A 25,841-nucleotide genomic window follows, 5' to 3' on the forward strand; every position below is an offset into this window, starting at 1 on the left:
TTGGTGAATTGTTTATATCTGTTGATGTAAATATAAAAAAAGAAGATGTGGTATGATTGCCAATGAGACAACTCTCCACAAGAGACCAAATGACACAGAAATTAACAGCTATAGGTCACAGTACGGCCTTCAACAATGAACAAAGCCCATACCGCACAGTCAGAGCTCTATAAAAGGCCCCAAATGACAATGTAAAACAATTTAAACAAGAAAACTAACGGCCTAATTTCTGTACAAAAAATGAACGAATATAACAAATATGCAACACATAAACAAACAACAACCACTGAATTACAGGCTCCTGACGTGGGACAGGCACATACATGTACATACAGAATGTGTCGGGGTTAAACATGTTAGCGGGATACCAACCCTCCCCCTAACCTGGGACAGTGGTGTAACAGTACAATATAAGAACGAACTATAAAAATCAGTTGAAAGAGGCTTAACTCATCAGATGGATAAATACAAGTGGACGTGGTCGGGTAGTTGTACATCCAAACAACAAAAAGACACTAAGTACAGATCTGAGAGTACTCAAAGTTACTGACAGCTAGTTCAAAGCCACTAACAACTGATAAAAAAATCTTGCATCTAAGACTAAATTATCAATCTGTAAGCTCCCTTTAGAATTTTATAAATTTTAGATTTTACATTTCTGAGTTATGGGGTTTTATTCATTAAAAAGGGGGGGATTTTCCAGTTTTTGTCGAGCCTGCGACTTTTGTCGCAGAAAGCTCGACATAGGGATAGGGATGTGGCGGCGGCGTTAGCTAACTTCTTAAAAGCTTTATATTTTAGAAGGTGGAAGACCTGGATGCTTCATACTTTGTATATGGATGCCTCATGTTACGAAGTTTCCGTCAGCCACATGTCCAATGTCCTTGACCTCATTTTCATGGTTCAGTGACTACTTGAAAAAAAAGTTAACATTTTTTGTAATGTTAAATTCTCTCTTATTATAAGTAGTAGGATAACTATATTTGGTATGTGCGTACCTTGCAAGGTCCTCATGCCCGTCAGACAGTTTTCACTTGACCTCGACCTCATTTCATGGATTAAGGTTAAGTTTTGGTGGTCAAGTCCATATCTCAGATACTATAAGCAATAGGTCAAGTATATTCGGTGTATGGAAGGACTGTAAGGCGTACATGTCCAACTGGCAGGTGTCATCTGACCTTGACCTCATTTTCATGGTTCAGTGGTTATAGTTAAGTTTTTGTGTTTTGGTCTGTTTTTCTTATACTGTATGCAATAGGTCTACTATATTTGGTGTATGGAATGATTGTAAGGTGTACATGTCTAGCTGGCAGGTCTCATTTGACCTTGACCTCATTTTCATGGTTCAGTGGTCAAAGTTAAGATTTTGAGTTTTGGTCTTTTTTTCTAATACTATATGCAATAGGTCAACTATATTTGGTGTATGGAAATATTTTATGATCTATATGTCAGTTGCACAGGTTTTATTTGACCATGACCTCATTTTCACAGTTCATTGCTCAGTGTTAAGTTTTTGTGTTTTGGTCTGTTTTTCTTAAACTATAAGCAATAGGTCAACTATATTTGTTGTATGGAAGAATTGTTAGCTGTACATGCCTGCCTGGCAAGGTTCATCTGACCTTGACCTCATTTTCATGGTTCATTGGTCAATGTTTAGTTTTCTTGGTTAATGTTAAGTTTATGTGACAGTTGTAATAAAGCTTTATATTAAGGACTATCAACATAATATCAGTGATTACTAAAGAAGGCGAGACATTTCAGCATGTTCACTCTTGTTGGACAACAACTCAAAAATGCTTTAAGCAGTTCGCATGAAACTTTGGTGAATTATTTATAGCTATTGATGTAATCTCCCTATAGATTTTCATAAATTTCAAATATGACATTGAGAAGAAATTGAACTTTATTTGTTTATAGTCTGGCAACAGATTTATTAAGTATTGCGCAACAGCACAGTGTATTGCACAACAGCAAGAAATCTTTAATTGAATATAAATTCAATTCATATAACCGATTTCAAGTTCTTTGACTACATTTATTCAGAAACTATAACATGTCAAATATTTAATTACAATCCAAATTCAAACCTGTATCAAGCTTGAATATTGTGTCCATTTTTGCCCCTAGTGTTCAGGGTGGGACCTCTGCGGGTGTATCCAGCTGCGCTCAGCGAATCAGTTTATTTCTTAATTAAGAACTCCTTTTTTCATTCATAAATTACTTTAAACTTGGAAATATAATTTTGCTTGGAGTTATAGTTTCTTAAAAAAGTATTGTCATTGAAAGAGTTGACATGTTGCAATGTACATTTATTCTACATAGTTCTATGGTACCAAATCAAAAGTTTATATAAAAGAAAGAAGTCAAAGGTTTCCCATCATAGTTAAGTTACATACATTTTTTTTGTACCTGAGGTCGTTGAATATAGATCATTATATAAATAAGGAGATGTGTTATGATTGCCAATGAAACAACTATAATCCATACTTAACAGTAACAAACCACATTTGCAGAGTTGAATAAAATACAGTTGATAACATTTACTTATTACTAAAAAGAAAATGCCTAACTATTTTAAACAGTATTTGAATATCAATTATATGGTCATTTTTATAAACTTCCTGTTACAAAACTTTGAATTTTTCGAAAAACTAAGGATTTTCTTATCCAAGGAATAGATAACCTTAGCCGTATTTGGCACAACTTTTTGGAATTTTGGGTCCTCAATGCTCTTCAACTTTGTACTTGTTTGGCTTTATAACTATTTTGATCTGAGCGTCACTGATGAGTCTTATGTAGACGAAACGTGCGTCTGGCGTATTAAATTATAATCCTGGTACCTTTGATAACTAATTTGACTATAAACATAGATAAAAAAGGTACAAACTGGACATAATGCACTAGTTCATAAACAAGTGAGAACAATCACCTTCATATAGTGCTCAGAATATGACATTCATATAACTTGTTCAATATCATTAGAGAACTCTAAATCTTAAATACTGAAAGCCACCTCTGATAAGTACACAGTACTATGCAAGATAATGATATAACTGGACTAAAAATACACACAACCTGTAATTAACTGCCTTTACAGCGCTTTCGCGCTTTGATTTTATATGTTAAGATACAGCAATAATTTAAAACTACTGAAACACTGTAAACTGTTCAACAATTATTTATTTAAATAATAAATTTCTATTTAATGTGTCTGTCTGTATGTAAGCTTCAGACTTAAATTAATCGTCAATACTTTATTAATTATACACCCCTTTGTCTTAGTATTTGTCACGGTTAACAACTTTTATTTAATATTATATAGAGAATACTTGTATCACAATGACACTGTTGTACTTTAAAATGAGACTACACAGGACTAACTTCTTACAGTACTGGTAATCAGTGAGACTGTATACCCAGTAGATCAATGTCAGATTAATAAAGAGATAAATAAACATGACCCTTTAAATTTTGTACGTCTAACACTTCAAAAATAGTTCTCATTCTTTCAGTTATCGGTGTACTTTGACAGTCTAAAAGAGTCCCGTAACGAATCTCTTTTTCGTAAATGTTTTGCTGCTCTCGTAGCCACATAGTCTTTCCTCGCTGGACTAAGTCTTAATTCCAGAATGTTGTTTATTTTTGACACAATTTCATTACACACTTCTGAATCAGCCTCGAAATCACAGTGTTTATAATCATGGCTTGTAAGGTAAGTTATCCTCAACACAGATTTACCTGAAAGTATATAATGTATATTGTTAGCAAAAAGATTTCAGGTTTAACTACAAAGCTATCGATATTTATACTTTTTCATAAAAAGGAGTTTATCAATCTAGTTTTCAACATTTTTTAAAATCTGCACACAATAGTTTAAATGTATAGTTTAGTCAAAACTTTGACTGTGTTATTACTAAGAAATTGTTATATAAAATTGAAATAAATGGAGAATGTTTCCATCGGACACAGATGATGCCCCTGCTTGCAAATAACGTTATAAAGGGGCATGCATAACTCGAGAACGGTAAAAGTGACGCAACCCAAATTCGAACTTGATCCGTGTTTTTTGGTAATAAGCATTGTGTACATGTTTCATAACAGTTGGTCGAGGCAAACGCAAGTTAGAGAAGGGAAACCAATTTTTGGACGTACGTACGGACAACGGTATACCATAATATGTCCTGTAAACAGACGTATAAAAAGTAATGTAGACGTCAAAGAACAGTTTAAAATTCTTATGAAAAGTTAGATCATTGTACAAAAGGGACTTACTTAAAATCACTTTTCAAAGACATCATAATGCATATGAAAGAAAATGTATAGAAAATATTGTCAATTAAATCAATGCTTATTAAAATTATCACTATTTTCCTTTTTTAATGACCTTTTGATAAAGATAATATGAAAACATTTTGATGCCCCCGCCATCATCAGAGAGGCATAAAGTGTTACCCTTGTCCATCCGTATGTCTGTCTGTCTGTCTGTCGTCAACATGTCGGACAATAACTCAAAAACGCTTGAACCAATTTTCATGAAACATTGGTGAATTGTTTATATCAATTGATGTAAGCTCCCTTTCAATTTTTATAAATTTTAGATTTTATTTTTCCAAGTTATTGGATATTTATAAAAAAAAGAGGGGATTTTCCAGTTTTTGGACAATAACTCAAAAATGCTTTAACCAATTTTCATTAAACTTTCATGAATTGTTTATATCTATTGACATAAGCTCCCTTTCAATTTTTATAAATTTTAGATTTTACGTTTCTGAGTTATTGGATTTTATTTATAAAAAAAAGGGTGATTTTCCATTTTTGGACAATAACTCAAACATGCTTTAAGCAGTTTTCATGAAACCTTTGTGACTGGTTTATATCTATTGAAATAAAAGAACAGAGTTCCAATGTACCCCGCATTGCACATATTTTATCTGTCCAAGGATCAAGGGCATTATAACTATAAAAAAAAAAAAACTTTTTTTGTTCTTTAAAACTTTTTATAAATATCTTTGAGAAATCAAGGCTTGAGAGCAAATGCAATGCAATTCATATTATATTTAATATTTCCAAGGGGCATAACTCTTTTAAAAATAATTGATCGACACTGATTTCGAACTTGTCCGAGACATTGCTGATATAAACCTATAATATAAATTTCATAAAAATCTGGAAAGAATTGTACAAAAGAGTGTGCTAACGATGCAATTTTCCATATAATTACTGTTTCAAAGGGGCATAACTCTTTTAAAAATAATCGATTTGCACTGATTTTCGAACTTGTCCAAGACATTGTTGATATAAACCTATAATATAAGTTTCATAAAAATCTGGGAAGAATTGAACATGTGAAAGTGCTCACAAGACCGGACGGACAGATGCACAGATGCCTGGTATTTCTATGTCCCCCACAACAAGTCGCGCAGGGGACAACAAGCTCCCTTTAGTTTTTTTATAAATTTCTGATATGACATTGAGTTATGGAACTTTATTCGTCAAAAAAGCGACGGGCATATCATTCGCGCATGGGCAGCTCTATATTAGGGATTATTTTGCCTATTTTTTAATGTGTTTGATTTAGATTTCATGGGTTAAGATTACCTGTTGATTTCTCTTCCAAGATTTCACAAGATGCAATATTATCAGCATCATAAGTCATGGCCCTTTGTTTGAAAAATTTGGTCCCTTTTGAACCAACTGGGTCTACTTCTACCTTCTCTCCACTAACACCTGAAAAAGTCACGATATATCTTGTTTCTACTTGACATAAATGAATATGAATATTGTAAAAATAATATAAATTATAGTAGTTTGATATGATTATCTATTTGAAAAAGGCTAAGGATATCACTGATCTACTCTTAATTCAATGATGGTCTACAAAAATCCCAAACCACTGAACAAATTGATAAGCAACTGATACATCATCTATTGGAAAAAACTTGTCTTCAGTGGCGGATCCAGAAATTTTCATAAGGGGGGCCCACTGACTGCCTAGGAGGGGGCCTGCTCCTGTCATGCTTCAGTGATTCCCTAAATAATCAACCAAATGTTTCCCACAAAAGGGGGGCCGGGCACCCTGGGTCCCCCTAAATCTGCCTCTGATCTTCCTGACTTGGTACACAACTTTTATAATTAGGAAACTGGGTCAAAGCAGGTTTTTGTGTCTCTTTAGGTTCCTTCAGTTGACAACGCCCGATAGTTTTCTGGACAAGTATGGTTATACACATATATATCATTTAGTTACTTGAATTTCTAAGTATATAATTTTACTTAAAAAATTGGTCAAATGAAAGAACCTTAGTGAGCGCACTCACATACCCCACGTCCCCACATTGTCATTGGAGAAATAAAATAAGTGTAAGAAAAAAAAATTGAATCATAATTTCCTGTCAATATGCACATCTACATAGTATATCTACACAGTTTCATGAAATTCTGTTGTGTGGTTTGAGAGGAGTTGCGATGACAAAAGGTTTCAGTAGTATATTGGGCAAATAAGTTCAAAGGGGTGTAACTCCTGGAAAAAAAATTGAATCGTAATTTCCTGTCGATATGCACATCTACGTAGTATGTCCTTATTATCTGAAAAGGTTTCATGAAATTCTGTTGTGTGGTTTGAGAGGAGTTGCGATGACAAAAGGTTGCAGTAGTGTATTAAGCAAATAAGTTCAAAGGGGCGTAACTCCTGGAAAAAAAATTGAATCGTAATTTCCTGTCGATATGCACATCTACGTAGTATGTCCTTATTATCTGAAAAGGTTTCATGAAATTCTGTTGTGTGGTTTGAGAGGAGTTGCGATGACAAAAGGTTGCAGTAGTGTATTAAGCAAATAAGTTCAAAGGGGCGTAACTCCTGGAAAAAAAATTGAATCGTAATTTCCTGTCGATATGCACATCTAAGTAGTATGTCCTTATTATCTGAAAAGGTTTCATGAAATTCTGTTGTGTGGTTTGAGAGGAGTTGCGATGACAAAAGGTTGCAGTAGTATATTGGGCAAATAAGTTCAAAGGGCGTAACTCCTTGAAAAATAAAATGCTCCGCAGGGCGCAGCTTGATACGACCGCAGAGGTCGAACCCTGAACAGTTGGGGCAGGTATGGACACAACATTCAAGCTTGATACAGCTTTGCATTTGGATTGTGATTAAATATTTGACACAGCATAGGTTTCTACACAGAATGAATGTGGTCTAAGAACTTAAAAATTTTAAATTGGACATTCACCTATTATGGTCCAATATCCAAAATCTAAATACATGGTTAGATTCAGCATATCAAAGAACCCCAAGAATTCAATTTTTGTTGAAATCAAACAAAGTTTAATTTTGGACCTTTTTGACCTCAATGTGGACAAAGTTGATAACGGGGCCCAAAAATCAAAAATCTAAATACATGGTTAGATTCAGCATATCAAAGAACCCCATATATTCAATTTTTGTTGAAATCAAACAAAGTTTAATTTTGGACCCCAATTTGGACCAACTTGAAAACTGGGCCCATAATCAAAAATCTAAATACATGTTTAGATTCAGCATATCAAAGAACCCCAAGAATTCAATTTTTGTTAAAATCAAACTAAGTTTAATTTTGGACCCTTTGGACCTTAATGTAGACCAATTTGAAAACGGAACCAAAAATTAAGAATCTAAATACACGGTTTGATTCGGCATATCAAAGAACCCCAATAATTCAATTTTTGATGAAATCAAACAAAGTTTAATTTTGGACCTTTGGACCTCAATGTGGACCAATTTAAAAACGGGGCCCAAAATCCAAAAACTTAATGCACGGTACGATTCAGCATATTAAAAAACCCCAAGAATTCAAGAATAAAACCCCATTGAAATTGGTCAAGAAATAAGCAATTTATATGAAGTATCTTCTTTTTCACAATACTGTGCAATTAAATATTTCTTGCTATTGCGCAATACTGTACAATTGACAATTTCTTGCTATTGCGCAATATTGTGCTATTGGATATTTCTTGCTATTGCGCAATACTGTGCAATTGAAGATTTCTTGCTATTGCGCAATACTGTGCAATTGAAGATTTCTTGCTATTGTGCAATACTGTGCAATTGAAAATTTCTTGCTATTGCACAATACTTATTATATAATAATTTACACATCCTGTTTGGTGTGTATCTCCTACCATATCATTATTATTTGCTTTTAAATATAAATCAGAAATAACCAACTTAAAATGGAAAATTTTAAAAGAAAAAAAAAAGGAAAAAAAGAAAAAAAAGGAAAAAAAAAAAAATCCCCCCCCAAATTTTTTGAACCCCCTTATGATTCATCACCCCCAAACTCAAACCCAGCTTTCCCTTTGTGATATGGAACCTTGTAGTACAATTTCAGAAAGATCCATACACTTACACACAAGTTATTGTCCTGAAACTAGAAAAATGCTTGTTTTTTGCCCCTTTTTGGCCCCTAATTCCTAAAATATTGAGGCAATTACCCCCATCATCAATCCCAGCCTTCCCTTTGTGGTATGGTACCTTGCAGTACAATTTCAGAGAGATCCATACACTTGAACACAAGTTATTGTCTGGAAACTAGAAAAATGCTTATTTTTGGCCCCTTTTTGGCCCCCAATTCCTAAACGTTTCGACAATTACTCCCAAACTCAATTCCAGCTTTCCCTTTGTGATATGGAACCTTGTAGTACAATTTCAGAAAGATCCATACACTTACACACAAGTTATTGTCATGAAACTAGAAAAATGCTTGTTTTTTGCCCCTTTTTTGGCCCCTAATTCCTAAAATTTTAAGGCAATTACCCCCAAAATCAATTCCAGCATTCCCTTTGTGATTTGGAACCTTGTGGTACAATGTCACAGAGATCCATAAACTAACACACAAGTTATGTCTGGAAGTTACAAAAATGCTTATTTTTGGCCCCTTTTTGGCCCCTAATTCCTTTACTGTTGGTACCATAACCCCCAAAATCAATCCCAACCTTCCTTTTGTGGTATTGAACCTTGTGGTAAAATTTCATAGAGATCCATTCACTTAAACTAAAGTTAGAGTGCGAAAACCAATGTGTCTTCGGACGACGCTGGACGACGCCGGACGACGACGACGACGACGCCAACGTCATACCAATATACGACCACAAAAATTTTTTTGCGGTCGTATAAAAATTGATTCGTAATTTCCTGTCGATATGCACATCTACGTAGTATGTCCTTATTATCTGAAAAGGTTTCATGAAATTCTGTTGTGTGGTTTGAGAGGAGTTGCGATGACAAACTGTTGCAGTAGTGCATTAAAGTAAATAAGTTCAAAGGGGCGTAACTCCTAGAAAAAAAATTGAATCGTAATTTCGTTGCATGGGGTATAAATATGCATGATGCATGGATAAAATGTAAAGAATGTTCAAAACAATCCACTTTGTTTTTGTTCTCTCATAAGAAGTGATGAGGTCTAGAAAAAAAGAATTATTAGCATGGTTTTTATTGCATGAATGCAATCTCTTCCCCCAAAAATGTCGTACAAACTGATTGGTAAAAAATTCACAAATTCTGAGAAATCCCTTTTTATTCTAGGGTTTAAACAAAAAATTAATATCACAAATTTTGAGAAACATTCTTCAGTAGTAGGATTTAAACATAATTGTTTAATAGGGTATAATATGCATTCAAAAATTGATTCCCATTGTCAAAATTGTGGTAAAAATAAGTTTTTGATGAACAAAATTCGTAAAGGTTTCGACCGAACCCTGTGTCTCGGCTACAATTGCTGCTGTCAGTGTAAAAGTGTAATGTTGACTTAAAAAGTTAGTCCATTTATCAGTAAAATACAGAATTTAAAAAAAAAATCAAACTTTTTCTTTTGATGCTATACCTTGGTCTTGAAGATTAGCTTCTGTCCAAGTTTCATAACAATCCATGAAGGCTGACAAACTTATCATAACAAAAAAATTTAATCCCAGACTGTCTGTAAATGTTAACTGTAAAAAACTAATTAGTCCATCTATCAGAAAAATACTGAAAATGAAAGTATATTTTCAAAACTTTGCATCAGACATTATCTCTTAATCATATAAATGGGGAATGTGTCCATGGGACACAGATGATGCCCCCGCTTGCATATCATATAAAGTTATAAAGGGACATAACTAAAGAACGGTAAAAGGGACACCACCAAAATTCAAACTTGATCTGTATTTTGTGGTATTAAGCATTGTGTATAAGTTTCATAACATTTGGTTGAGGCTAACTTAAGTTAGAGAACGGAAACGAAAATTTCAGCAATTTTTCCATTTGTAAAGGGGCATAACTCTAGAACGGTTAAAGTGAGGCCACCAAAATTCAAATTTGATCTGTATTTTGTGGTAATAAGCATTGTGTATAAGTTTCATAACATTTGGTTGAGGCAAACTAAAGTTAGAGAACGGAAACCAACTTTGGGACGTATGTACGTACGTACAGACGGACAAGGGTAAAACTGAATGCCCCATTTGCTACGGCGGGGGCATAAAAAAAGCTTCTGCCAAAATTTCATAAAGGTTTGACAAAGTATTTGATGTGTAACTTTAACCCAAGACTGTATCTACTTGTTAACTGTAAAATAAACCAAGTTCATTTATCATTATAATATGGAAATGAAAATAAATATTTTCAAAATTTTGCTCTGGATACTGTATTTTGGTTATTAGCAAGCTTCTGTCCAAATTTCATAAAATTCCATGAAGGTTTGACAAAGATATTGATAACTGAAAAACTTTAACCTCAGACAGAATCTGAATGTTAACTGTAAAAAAAGACTAAGTCCATTTCTCAGTAAAATATGGAAAAAATGAAAATAAATATTTTCAAAATTTTGCCCTGGTTACTGTATTTTGGTCATAAACTAGCTTCTGTCCAAATTTCCTAAAATTCCATGAAAGTTTGACAAAGTTATTTATGTCTAAAAAAAACTTTAAGCACAGACTGAACCTAAATGTTGACGACGCCAACGCCAACGACGGAATCCATGATCGCTATGTCTCGCTTTTGGGAAATAAATTTTGCAGGCTCGACAAAAATGGAGAATGTGTCCATGGGACACAGATGATGCCCCAGCATTTCTTTTGGTTAATAATATATAATTTCAATTAGGTCTATTTTCATTCATCCTAAGGTGACCTTTTATACATGTTTGACTGTTATCATAAAGTTTACCCAGCTGAACATCTGTATTTGCTCTAAGGCGATGAACCATGCTGACAATATAACTTTTGTACTGATGACTTGTAAGAGAATCAGCCATTGTAGATACCTCATCCTCTGACCCTTCATTATGATGTCTTCTAGTACCTATAATATAAACAAAAAAAGTTAGTACATCAGTAATTCTTACTGCACATCTTAGGTAAATCTTTATTTATGTAAAATAATGGTCAATCAATAACATATCTAAGAGCATCAAAAGCACTATGGCCTACACAGATTGTTATTTAGGTAAGCTTTGCCTGACGCACTGCAAATTCAGTTTAGGCCAGGTAAAATTAATTGATAGGTTTTCATCCCCGCCTGCCCCAATTTTTTTATTTTAATTAATTTCCCTAGCAGTTACTGCACCAATTATTTAATTTCATACAAAACTTCCTGTAGCAATTTAATACAGAATAATTAAGTCTACGTATTCTGCTGCTATATGATGGCTACATTAACTCGTGAGCAGGAGAGATTGATTATGGGAAGGGACTTAATTAATAGGGTTATGAGTACTTAGGAGTGTCAAAGAACACTAATTACATTATGTCACAAATTTCAATAATTAAAAAAAACATGAAACTGTATATTTATACAATGTGTTAGGAAATGGCACTACCACAGAAAGCAAAAGAAATTTTATTCAAGTCGTCTAAAAGAGAGTTTTTTTTTCAAATTTACTGGAAATTTGAACAGTTGATGCCAATCATAAATATTATTTTTGAATTTGGGAAAATTTGAAAAAGTATGTAAAATTCTTTATGTATAATAACATAGAGGTACCAATTTTACTTCACCAGAAATACCCAAACATATAAAAAACACATTACGAAAAATTAAAATAAACTAGAGGCTCTTAAGAGCCTGTGTCGCTCACCTAGGTCTATGTGAATCTTCCCTATCAATGGATGCTTTCAAACTTTTGAGTACTAGAATATTATTCAGGACTCAAATATCTTTTTTTTTTACTTGTATTGCTGAAATTTTTTATCTGTTTACAGTTCCTCTCTATCTTCTATAGTTTTTGCCAAAAACACAAAAAGGGTAAAAAAAAGGTCATTTAATAGCAATAACTCCTATAAGACTATTGCCAAATTCGTCTACATTATAAAAATATATGATTGCCAATGAGACAACTATTCACTAAAGTTCAAATGAAGTGGGTGAATGCTGATCTATTTGCAGATCTTGCCTTGCTGGTAATTTTTGCTTTTTTAAAGTTTCTATCTATCTATTATTAGTTTTATAGATAATAGGCAAAAAAAATAGTAAAAATTATCATTTAAATAAAAAAGACAATTACTTCAATAAGGAGTCGACTGATTTCGGCCATGCAAACTTATTTGCTGATCACGATTATGTCAATCTATTATAGTTTTCAAGACAATAGGCATAATGAAAAAAAATTGGTAAAATTTGTCATTTTCGGGCAATAACTCCTACAAGAAGTTGTCTAGTAATTTTGATGCAAATTCCCATCCTTCTGAACAGTCAGATTTTCTTCATCTAGTGGTTTACAAGATAATAGACAAAACTTGCATTTTACCCCCTATGTTCTATTTTTAGCCAAACTCGGCATGTTGGTTAGCAGGAGGAATCATCAGACACATTTTTTAATTAGATACCCAAATGATGATTGTGGCCAAGTTTGGTCTATTAGTTTCAGAGGAAATGATCTTTGTAAAAGTTAATGGACGATGTCAGAGACGGACAACAAGTACCAAGTGATGGCAAAATCTGACACTGGCCCTTTGGGTAAGCGAGCTAAAAAATGAAATGAAATCCTCCCACCTGCCCCATTCCTCCTTTTATTAGGTCAAAATTATTATAAATTTAATTTTTTCAACAATTCTAAACATCTAAGCTCTTTTCACATTTTGCAGAACTTGGATCACGAACAAAATTGAAGTTCAAGTACCCTTGATACATTATCATGATAGAAAACAACTTACTATTTTCCCTGACTAGACTGAACTCCATAGTATCCATACTTGCTAAAGTAGCATCTAAATCAATCGACACTCCAGGCTCTTCCTGTTTTTCTAAATTGTAATTTAAACCTGAAATGATAATAAACATTTTTTTTTATCTTACAGATTTATGAATCATGAATCTTAATTTTTCTTTATGATTCTTATATTGATATTTTGATGTCAAAACATTTGTGTTGTTTATACTCTCTGCCAAACTATTGTGTAGTTTCAGTCTTTAACCAACAGCATTGATTGTCTTGTGATAGTGTGCATTCCAAAAGTGTGGGAGGTTATGGATTGGAGACCATCCTGGTCAAACTAAAGATGTGAAAAAGATATTTGCTGCTTCTATGCTAATAAAACATGAATCATTTAGGGATTCAGAATCATGAGTCTGGGTATGGTGACATGTCATCATGCAGACTGTTACCTTGTGAACAAATATTTCAAAATTTTGGCTCAGCATGGAGGTCTAGTACAAAACATGATTCATATTCATATCACATTAACATGTTATTGTCCTGAATATGCAAGTAAAAGTTGCCATCCAACCATCAAACTTAACCTTTAAATTTAGTTAATTGTAATTTTGTTTAAAAATTTAAATTCCTGGTATCCTGGGACCTGTGAAATTCATTAAAGTGTATAACACAAATACATGCTCTGCTTACTGATAGTTTTAACGGTACTTTAAATATTTTTATTCTGTGATGTGTTGATTCAATACACTTGTTACATTCTGTTTGTCTAATGATTGATATAAGAAATTAGAGGGTAGAGATCTCAAAAAACTTGTATACTAAAATTGGCAATTTTTACCAGTATTCTTATCAATAGGTCATTTTTTTTAAATCTTTCATTTCTGCACACAAAGTGTTTATTGGATAATAATTTTATGCTGAATAAGACAATAAGACTATTTTACCGTAGTTCACAAACGTTCATTGTTATACTACTGTAAAATCATAAACATGTTATAACTGCAACATTTCATTTAATGGCCACTTCATGCATAGTGCTTGATTAACTGTGTTAGCAATAGCTGCATCAACATTTTTGACATTTTGTAGAAAAATATCTTGTTGATGCAGTTGCCTTAAGTTCAATGTCAAAATGTTCAAATGTCATATTTTGATAATTTGTTTTTGCAGTCTTTGTACATTTAGACTTGTGATAAGCTAAAGGATGACTACTCGTCGATTAATAATTCTTGTAGATTTTTCTTATTCCATGAACTTTATTTACAGTTTTCAATATACATGCTTTACAATTTTTATAAGACTGCAAAATTTTTATCGCGTCGTCGTCGGTGGCGTCCGAAGACATTTGATTTCCAAACAATAACTTTAGTATAAGTGAATATAAATCTATGAAATTTAAACACAAGGTTTGAAACCACAAAAGGAAGGTTGGGATTGATTTTGGGGGTTATGGTCCCAACGATTGAGGAATTAGGGGTCAAAAAGGGGCCCAAATAAGCATTTTTCTAGTTTCCAGACAATAACTTGTGGAACAGTATATGGATCTCTCTGAAATCCTACCAAAAGTTTCCATACCACAAAGGGATGGTTAGGATTGGCTTTGGGGGGTTATGGCTCAAATCGTTTAGGAATTAGGGGCAAAAAAGGGGGGAAACAAGGGTTTCCTGGTTAATGGACAATTACTTAAGTATTGGTCTTTGGATCTTTATGAAATAGATATTTTACCATCAAGCATTTTATAAGGGATAGCATTCGTTTCATGATATTTTACAGTATATAGAAGAGAACTTTTATATTTATTATCTTTATTGATTTTGAGAAAGCTTTGAATCTTTATGTTGGGACTTTTTGCTATTTTTCTGCTAGTTCTAGTATGAATTATTTTTTTAGCTGTTTCTAGAAACATCAAATACTGTCATGGAAGTATATATAATATTATAATAGTGTATATCAAAGGGTTCAGTAATAATAAATTTTTATACTCAGAATTGGTTATCCTTTTTTTGGTTTTTTTTTGCATTAGGGTTACCTCCCTTACAATGGTTTTGTTATAAAGAAATGTTGTATTGTCTTGAGGTGATTAGCTGTCAATTTATTTTTAGCAGTTACTATTAAATGCTGATGAATGTTTTTTTAATTTTAGCCATGATTATGTATGTCATTTTCTATTATAATACTTTTATGATGTATTTAAACGGGTTTTTATGGTTGCAAAGTCCATTGGAAATTTGAATTGAGATTATGACCATATCTTTAGGGAAAGTGAAGGTAAGTGAATTTTTTAATATTCAAAATTTTTTTTTTTGGAAAGGGGGGGGGGGGGGGGCAATTTTTTCCCTCAAGATTTAAGAAATGGTCAATTTTCCAAAGAAAAAATTGGGGGTCACAATTTGTTTTGATAATTCTTTGTATACTGTCTGAAAACAGATTTACTAAGTATTGCGCAACAGCACAGTGTATTGCACAACAGCAAGAAATCTTCAATTGAATATAAATTCAAATCATACAACCAATTTCAAGTTCTTTGACAACATTTATTCTGTGTCAGAAACCTATAATGTGTCAAATATTTAATAACAATCCAAATTCAGACCTGTATCAAGCTTGAATATTCAATGTGTCCATTTTTGGCCCAACTGTTCAGGGTTGGACCTCTGCGGTCGTATCCAGCTGCCCTCGGCAAAGCAGTTTATTATCATCAGTGTTTACAAACATATTTTTTACCTGGTCTTGGCCTGATCTTTCTTCTCTTTAAAATTCTCTGTAGGATATCTCGCATTGGGATATTCATACTTTCCATCTGAAATTTGTTAAATCCCCTGTTTGGTACAAATCTGGAATAGAATTTACAAATATCTCTATATTGGTGATTTTTCCTTATAATCTAATCATGCTAATCATATATATAGTATAAGGTATACCAACTAATTTTCTTGACGCTCACGAGTAGAAAAAATATTGTGATATAAATCGATGTAAAAATATCAAACGTTTTTTATCCTTCCTTGTATAAATACACCAAGAAAGTTAGAAAATCATGAAAATAAATCACTGCAAAGTCTGCTTAGAAAGGATAAATGCAAAAAAAAAGTATCCACAAAAATCAGTTTGCTTATAGTAGATGTTCCTCCGTCAGCATGGTCATCAGATTACATTCTAGATAAGACAACAAATAGCTGATTCAAATAAATTAAGTTTGCTGTTTTAGACAGTGTTCTAAAATGTGAAATTATTTCATTGATGAAATTCTCAAGTTTTTGAGCACAATCTTCAACTAGAGGCTCTCAAGAGCCTGTGTCGCTCACCTGTATATACTGTGGTTTTGGAGATCATGTGAAATAAGGTTAAAATCATATAGATACACTAATAATGATTGAGGCCAAGTTTGGTTTAATTTGGCCCCAGTAACATTAAAAGCAGAAGATTTTTGAAAAGATTTACAAAAATTACCAATAAATTTCAGAAAATAACTTTAAAGGACAATAACTCCAATAAGATGTCAATTACCAATTGGTCGTGTTAACTTATTTGTAGATCTTTCTTTGCCTGATATTTTTGCTGTTCACAGTTTATCTCTATCTATTATATTCAAGATAATAACCAAAAACTGCAAAATTTCCTTAAAATTACTAATTCAGTGGCAGCAACCCAACAACAGGTTGTCTGATTTTAAAATTTTCAGGGCAGATAGATCTTGATCTGATGAACATTTTTACCCATGTCAGATTTGCTCTAAATACTTGAGTTTCAGAGATATAAGCCAAAAACTGCATGTTACCCCCATGTTCTATTTTTAGCCATGGCGGCCATCTTGGTTGGTGGGCAGGGTCATCGGATACATTTTTTAAACTAATTACCCTAAGGATGATTAAGGCCAAGTTTGGTTTAACTTGGCCAAGTAATTTCAGAGCAGAAGATTTTTGTAAAAGATTACAAAAATTTATGAAAAATGTGAAAATTTGACTTTAAAGGGCAATTACTCCTTAAGGGGTCCATTAACAATTTTGGTCATGTTTGACTTATTTGTAGATCTAACTTTGATGAACATTTTTGCTGTTTACAGTTTATCTCTATCTATTATAATATTCAAGATAATAGCCAAACACTACAAAATTTCCTTAAAATTACCAATTTAGGGACAGCAACCCAACAACAGGTTGTCTGATTCGTCTGAAAATTTCAGGGCAGATAGATCTTGACCTGATAAACATTTTTCCCATGTCAGATTTGCTCTAAATGCATTAGTTTCAGAGATATAAGCCAAATACTGCATTTTACTCCTATGTTCTATCTTTAGCCATGGCAGCCATCTTGATTGGTGGGTGGGGGTCATTGGATACATTTTTTAAACTAGATACCCTAAGGATGATTTAGGCCAAGTTCGGTTTAATTTGGCCCAGTGGTTTCAGAGGAGAAGATTTTTGTAAAAGTTAACGACGACGGAAGACGAACGACGGACGACAAGTGATGAGAAAAGCTGACTTCACCCTTTGGGTCAGGTGAGCTAAAAATGTGTTTATTGTCCACAATGATTAAGATTTTAACTAGGAGCACCATAATTGAAGCGTATTAATTCTAAATTGCATTGTGTTTAGTGCTTACTAATATTATGATATTTCTACAATGGTGTTGTTTAAGCACACTCAAGTTATTGAATGGATGCCCTAACTTTATAGATTTTCCATTTGTTTGGGGGTTAACTCTTGAACAATAATCTTGAAATGCATCAGATCAGAATTACACGTAAATTTAGTGGTTCATAGCAACCTATATGTACAGGCATATCCAAGTATGAGCAAACACATAAAATTTGGCTATTCTGCACAATTGTAGGGGCATTTACCTTGAATGACATTTGTTAAATAAGATATATCACTAAGACCTTTGATTAGAACTTTTTAATATTGGGATAAAATTTTAGATGGTTTTGTTCAAGCATGCTCAAATTATTGAGCAGATTCCTGAAATTTTAGATTTGCCACATGATAATGTGTCATAATAATGTGTCAATCTCTATAATACCTATATGTTTAGATGATTTTATCATTTTGTTAAAGTCTGAAGTTTAGACATGTATTCAAGTTAATTAAACTCTAGCTATTTCCCACATCAAGAAGGGGCATAACTCTGAAATGACACACATTGAACTTGATCAAAGTTTTAAAATAATTTAGTTGACACAGACTGAACTTTGAAACAGCAATCTAACATTATCTATTTTCCACAGTGTTAAGATTTATCTAAGATTGTGTTAGGTGATGGCTTCTGTTACATTCAAATTCAAAATAATTGTTTATAGTCCACATTTACAATGGACATTGCAGGGACATGACATATGTGAAGGATGTCAAATTCAACGTCAATCTCTGTTTAGTTGTCACTAAAAAAGCTTTTAAGATAACACTATAAACAATTTTTTAGCATAGAAAAAAAAGATTTCAAGTTTGCTAAACTTACATTGTGACCACAAAGGAAGATTTTGGTGATTTTGCAGTTGGTAAATCTTTTTCAACAAGAGCTAGTTTAGAGAATCCAAATTTAGAGACTGGTTCTTTTGGATCAAGACTGGGAAAGTCCATGTCAACTTCACCATCATCCTCTGCTATATGCAGACAGTATCTTTCTATATTGTCACTATAAATATAATTTAAATATTTAATTACAGGTTTGTTTCTCAGTTATTGCATATCTTAAAAATAATTGTAAAATATTATTTTCTTCAAAATCCATCAATGCTTTTTCATCTCAGTATGATAAATTCGTTTTCTTCATCTCCATTTTCGAAATAGTCATAAATTTAATTCAAGAATAGAGCTTTGTATTTATATACTGCTATCATTTTATTAATAGGTTTGTTTATTGTGTATGCTGGTCAGAAAAAAGTCCTGCTATCGAGTAAATTACCATTGTCAGTTTCAGGATAATTCATCTTTTTGTACATTCATTCTTTGTTTTTGTGTATGTTAAGTACAATAATAAATTAATGCACCTACAGCTGTGATTCATTGATGTTGATTCATCAGTATTGTAAACATAAATAAGATAGAAATAAAAATTTAGTTAGTTGCAGCAATACGCTTGATTGTAATTATTATCTTTCCATCAAGGTATTTGGTTTTAGACGACAATACTGGGGTATATTACTTCATTTGTGAGTTTCTTGGGCATAAAATCTATGTCAATGCTCAATCTTCACAATAGACTTTTGAGTCTACAGGCACTGAGCTCAAGTTTTGGAAAAATTTTGTTAAATTATATTAAAGATAATTTTTACATGCCCTAAAGGAATTTTAAAAGTCTGGGCTGCTGGGCCAGTGGTTGAGCATGAAGAGTGCTAAGTACTTTAAGCAAAGGGATATGTATTGTAACTTAGACAATTTACATCCAGGCTTAGATATTGTGATAAATGATATAATAATTATATTTCTGTAGATAGGGTGGAAGAATGAACACAATAGTACAGACAGATGCTTGAAAAATATCAAGTGGGAACAATGACCTTATCAGTTTAAAGATATAGGGAGCCAGTTTGTCCACAAACATTTAAATGACATCAGAAATCAGCAAACAGTAGAAGAGTTTTTCTGATAATGGAAATGATGTGAATCAGACATATTGTTGAATGAATGTTGGTACATGTTTCTTGTGTATGGCAAAGTTCTATGTCATTTTCAACTCTATGTTCTCTATTGCATGTTTTGGGTCTGTAGACAATCAAAGTCATATCATTTCAATTGTTCTAAACATATCATTAGGATGTTACATATGTGTTCCTTGACCTGGATAGAACTTAGTCCTTACTGAAGCATGGGTTCTCTCCCTTCATTAGTATACTGCCAGCACACCAGTCCAATCAACTCCTGGATTTTTGCTGTTGCTATGACAACAACTGATATTGGATAACTTCTGTCTGCAGGCAACGCCATTGTTAAGAATATATCCATCTTTTTTGTAGCCCCAACACTTGCCTGAAAAAAAGTGTAGACCAAAACTAACTGAAATATAGTGTATATACTGAAATATACTTTAATTACAGGCTATGTCCCATAAATCTAAAAAAAAGGTATTAAATACAATGAATCTTAAAACAGATTCTATTTTTACATATAAAGGACAACTCCTTCAATAACTAGTGCTTATACAATGAAGAATGTTTTTTTTGGATGTTTTCCATATACATATATATAAATATAGAATTATCACTGAAAGAAATGAACTAAAGCATAGTTTAATGGACTTGGATTACTATGAGGTATTCAAGAACCCAACTCATAGCACAATTATAGGTATGATTTTCTGATGACACACTACAACTTTATTGTTACTTTTTATTGTGTTAAAAGAGCCAACTATATACCGATAACAAATGAAGATGTTGATATATTAACTAAACACTGGCTGTATATGAAAGGTTAATACTTCATGCAAAAAAGTGAAAACTGTATTTGCTGTCCTTTAGTAATTTACTAGATTAGGGCTTTGTTTTTGTTTTCTTATTGTTTGTTTGTTTGCATTTATTACTTGTAACCAATTTTTTGCCAATCAATTAAAAAAAAGAATTATTGACAGCTGTAACTACTACTTTTCACTGGTATTTCCAAAGGATACTTAAAGGAAAAAAACTCAACATTTTATTTACAGTTTTTGTAATCTAAATACCTTTCCATCAAATTTGGCATATTCCAGGAAAGGATTTGATCCCTGAATAGCAGCATTTTCTAACAACCATGATAAGGAAGACATTTTTGGTTTCTTTTTCTCTTCATTTTCTGAAGGTAATTGCTTCTTATCAAACAAATGGCCTTTCTCTTCCACTAAAAATGAAAAGATCAATGATATAAATTAATCAAAGGCAGCAATCAAGTGTGCATATGCAACATATTGACATAATCTCTGTACAAAATTATCTTACTAACACAATAGGTACATCAAAAAGTCTGTAAATTAATATCAAGTTTAGTTGTTTACCAACATGACCAAAGACACATTGCTTTGTCCTGTTCACAAATAAAACCTACCAAACAAAGGACCTTTAAATACCACAAGTTGATCCATGAAAATGAGGTCAAGGTCAGATGAACCCTGTCCTTCGTGAACAGCCAGATGGCCATGTACACCATACAATAATTCCATACACCAAAAGCAGTTGACCTACTGCTAACAGTTTTTGCGAAACAGACCTAATCACTAAAACTTAACATTGACCAATGAACCATGAAAATGAAGTCAAATTCAGATGAACTCTGCAAATCAGACATGTACACCGAACAATTGTTTCATATAGCAAATATACATGCAGTGGACCTTTTACTTATAACTTATCTGAGAAACAGACCTAACCAACAAAATTTAACATTGACCAATAAATCATGAAATGAGGTCAACGTCAGATGAACCCTGCCAGACAAACAATTCACCTTGCAATCATTCATTACCCCAAATAGAGTTTACCTATTTCTTATAGTATCTGATAAACACACCTAATCACATAACATTGCATAATGTAACACTTATCACTGCTCTATTTAGTATTAAGTCAGGCTTCAGTCAGGTGACCATGTCTAAGGGACATGTAGACCTTGCAATGATTCTAAATAAAACTATCTTTTTACTCATAATAAGGGAGAAATCACATGTTTTAATAAAAAGAAGTTTTTTAGACAGTGGCTTAACCACTTAAAACCAGGTCAAGAACAACAGAAATTTCATAACTAATCTCATCTATATACAGGATAAAAAGTATCAAGGTCTTCTTCCATCTGAAATATATATCTTTATACTAACAGTTTATGCCGACACCTGATTAGCATCCCTATGTATAAAAAATGTTTGTTTGCCAAAGCTGGACTGACAAAGTTTTACCATTGAAAGTAAGGTAAACGGAAAAATAGTCAAAATATATGATTGAGTAAAATTATTTAAAAGAAGTATGTTGGAATGCACACTATGTACATGTGTGAAATAATAAAAATGGAGTTTTATAATGCATAGAAAAAAGTCATGATATACTTTTATCAGACCAATTATTTTAAATCGTAGATTTTTAAATGTATATAAGAAAAGGTCACATTATCATAATTATAGCACAATTTTATCAACAAATTTTAAGATTTTTTTTATGAATTAAAGTAAAAATTACTATTTTTCTTCATGTGTTTTTTATAAATGATATAAATAAATAATTATTAAATAATAAAAGTGTGATGAATATAGAAAAATTTGTAAGGGTTCCACGGAACCCAGTGTCTCGCCTACTTTTGCTGTTGTCCATGTTTTCAGTGTGATAGGGGAGTGCACAAAATAGATTTACAGTTAATGAAATAAATAAATAAGAAGCTTCTGTCCAAGTTTGGTAAAAAACCAGGATGGTTTATGAATCTAATCAATGTTTTAAAAACTTTAACTGCAGACTGTATTTAATGTTAACTGAAAGAAAAACTAAGTCCATTTATAAGTAATATACGGAAAAACAGGAAATAAATTTTCACAAAATTTCCTTCTAGATACTAGCTTTTGATCATAAACAAGCTTCTGTCCAAGTTTGGTACAAATCCAGGATAGTTTAAGAAAGTTATTAAAATTTTTAAAACTTTAACAACAGAGTGAATGTAATGTTAACTGGCAGAAAAACTTAGTTCATTTATAAGTAAAATACGGATAAACAGGATTTTTTATTTACAAAATTTACTTCTGGATACTATCTTATGATCATAAACAAGCTTCTGTCCAAGTTTGGTACAAATCCAGGATAGTTAAGAAAGTTATTAAAATTTTTAAAACTTTAATCACAGAGTGAATGTAATGTTAACTGGCAGAAAAACTAAGTCCATTTATAAGTAAAATACAGATAAACAGGATTTTTTTTTTACAAAATTAACTTCTCGATACTATCTTATGATCATAAACAAGCTTCTGTCCAAGTTTGGTACAAATCCAGGATAGTTTTAGAAAGTTATTAAAATTTCAAAAACTTTAACCACAGAGTGAATATTTGTGGACGCCGTCGACGTCGACGGAATGTAGGATCGCTATGTCTCGCTTTTGTGACAAAAGTCGCAGGCTCGACAAAAAGGTCACATTATAGCACAATTTTATCAACAGATTTCATGATTTTTTTAATGAATTAAAGGGGCATTAGCTGTCAAATTCATGTTCACCAATTTGACTCAAATTCTCATATTCGACTTAACATACTAAAACATACATCCAATTAACAAAAAGTTTAAAATAAACAATTTACGATGTAATAATTCAATAATGTGTATCAGCATTTCTTGTGTAATTTAGTCTAGACACCATCTAATTAACCATCCAGGTGACCTCCGAAGACTGCCGATGGTCATATAACCTGATGTAAACATAAAGAATCAGTCAACCAAATGGTTTACACTTGTTTCACTTCCAATGTTGACATTCTTTTCCTTTTTATAATTTCATTATTTCACTTTCAATAGTGATTGAACAAAAAAAATTATATTCTAAATTTTGGTATATCTCATAGCTAATGCCCCTTTAAAGTAAAAATTACTGTTTTTCCACATTCATTATTTTATAAATGAATAATTTAATTTTGGATGTAACACGTCTTCTGATTGGCTGACGTTGTTTTGTTTATCAGCTCATAGACATAATTTTGTCATGTGACCGTGACATCATCAACGTTTTTTCATGGTTTACTTCGGTTTAAAATGGAATTTAGAATTAAATTATAAGAAATGACTGTAATATTTTTTCTGTCTATTCGAAATAACATAAAAAATGTGGTGCACACTTTAAAATAACCCGCTACGCGGGTTATTCAGTGTGCAGCACATTTTTGATGTTATTTCGAATAGACAGAAAAAATGTTACAGTCATTCCTTAAATAAATAAATAAATATTAACTAATAAAAGTGTGATAAAATATGTTCTTTTTCAAAAAAGATATGAAAAAAAAATAATTACAACAAAACATGTATCAGTACACAAGCTTGTACAAGTTTCTTTATCTAAATTTCCAAAGCTAAAGAGCATAAAACTTGTAGAAAAATATCCTGAGCATTACAAACATAGTCTTCTTCAATGAGAAATATTGACAAAACTTGCATGGAAGGTAGTTCAATATAGATTGTGACTTTTTTTCCTATATACATGTGCAGACCATATGACAATTTTCATATAAAATATATATTATGACTTTTGAGTAGAAAGAAAATCAGTTTCATTATTATTAAAAAAATATTCCTTCATGAAAATGATAAAAGTGTAAGTGACCCTTTAATTGGACTGCACCCCTCTATTGGTAACTAAAAAAAGATGTTCTCTACTAAATTCTGTATTATTATTCTCAATATACCATTGTATTCACTAGATGAATCTCTCCATGGAACATTTTTTATTTTTCGCTGACTTCTTCTTTCTTTCTTCATTCTCTCTAACTTCTGTGCAGTATTTGATCTTCTCCTATGACCTACAAAATGTATGTTTGTCTTTTAAATACAACTAAAAACAATATCTACACGAAAAACACTACTTAAAAATGCTGTATTCTGATCCTTATTTTCACATTCTTTATCCTTATCTGCATTTAGATCTTAAACAAATCACAAAATACATATATTACAAATTAATAAAAGATGATGGATGTATGTCAAAGACACAGCAACACGAAAAACAAACCACACAAATAAACCAGGAGAGACATTCAGCAAAGTGATATACAGATGATTTTCAACAATAGAATATAATAGTATATATATGTTAAAAAATAAAATATGTGCAGACTATATCTGTTAAATTTAAAATGTAAATCCAAGGCTTACCACATCCCATGTCAGGAAAATATCATAAAAATTTGACAGGTTTGTGTCAGAGTCCATTCCACTGTCAATAATACTTACCATATCAAGGATACCATAGGAACTTGACAGGTTTGTGTCAGAGTCCATACCATTGTCACTAATACTTACATTATCCCATGTAAGGAAGGATATCATAGGAATTTGACAGGTTTGTGTCAGAGTCCATTCCACTGTCAATAATACTTACCATATCCCATGTAAGGAAGGATATCATAGGAATTTGACAGGTTTGTGTCAGAGTCCATTCCACTGTCAATAATGCTTACCATATCAAGGATACCATAGGAACTTGACAGGTCTGTGTCAGAGTCCATACCATTGTCACTAATACTTACCATATCCCATGTCAGGAAGGATACCATAGGAATTTGACAGGTTTGTGTCAGAGTCCATTCCACTGTCACTAATACTTACCATATCCCATGTCAAGAAGGATATCATAGGAACTTGACAGGTTTGTGTCAGAGTCCATTCCACTGTCACTTATACTTATCATATCCCATGTCAGGAAGGATATCATAGGAACTTGATAGGTTTGTGTCAGAGTCCATTCCACTGTCACTTATACTTATCATATCCCATGTCAGGAAGGATATCATAGGAATTTGACAGGTTTGTGTCAGAGTCAATTCCACTGTCACTAATACTTACCATATCCCATGTCAAGAAGAATATCATAGGAACTTGACAGGTTTGTGTCAGAGTCCATACCACTGTCACTAATACTTACCATATCCCATGTCAAGAAGAATATCATAGGAATTTGACAAGTTTGTGTCAGAGTCCATTCCACTGTCAATAATACTTACCATATCCCATGTAAGGAAGGATATCATAGGAATTT

General features: G+C 32.3%; 1 protein-coding gene across 50 annotated transcripts in view; it reads right to left on the bottom strand.

Annotated features, from left to right (window-relative positions):
- Positions 1 to 3,162: 3,162 nt before the first annotated feature.
- LOC127728650 (target of rapamycin complex 2 subunit MAPKAP1-like) overlaps positions 3,163 to 25,841 on the bottom strand; it is a 50,961-nt gene continuing 28,282 nt past the window's right edge. For 49 of the 50 annotated variants that reach the window (XM_052236188.1, XM_052236208.1, XM_052236207.1 and 46 more), the window contains 9 exons: positions 24,493 to 24,606; positions 20,817 to 20,971; positions 19,959 to 20,125; positions 18,615 to 18,791; positions 15,882 to 15,991; positions 13,156 to 13,263; positions 11,171 to 11,305; positions 5,599 to 5,727; positions 3,163 to 3,738 (listed from right to left, as the gene is read on the bottom strand). In XM_052236188.1, coding sequence (XP_052092148.1) covers positions 3,509 to 3,738; positions 5,599 to 5,727; positions 11,171 to 11,305; positions 13,156 to 13,263; positions 15,882 to 15,991; positions 18,615 to 18,791; positions 19,959 to 20,125; positions 20,817 to 20,971; positions 24,493 to 24,606 — 1,325 coding nt within the window. In that variant the 3' untranslated portion in view covers positions 3,163 to 3,508. Of the gene's footprint in view, positions 3,739 to 5,598; positions 5,728 to 11,170; positions 11,306 to 13,155; positions 13,264 to 15,881; positions 15,992 to 18,614; positions 18,792 to 19,958; positions 20,126 to 20,816; positions 20,972 to 24,492; positions 24,607 to 25,411; positions 25,561 to 25,841 lie in introns of those variants that run through there. The other variant, XM_052236189.1, reaches the window with a different exon arrangement.

The sequence above is a fragment of the Mytilus californianus genome, unplaced genomic scaffold (assembly GCF_021869535.1).
Source record: "Mytilus californianus isolate M0D057914Y unplaced genomic scaffold, xbMytCali1.0.p SCAF_2, whole genome shotgun sequence".
NCBI classification, from domain to species: Eukaryota; Metazoa; Mollusca; class Bivalvia; order Mytilida; family Mytilidae; genus Mytilus; species Mytilus californianus.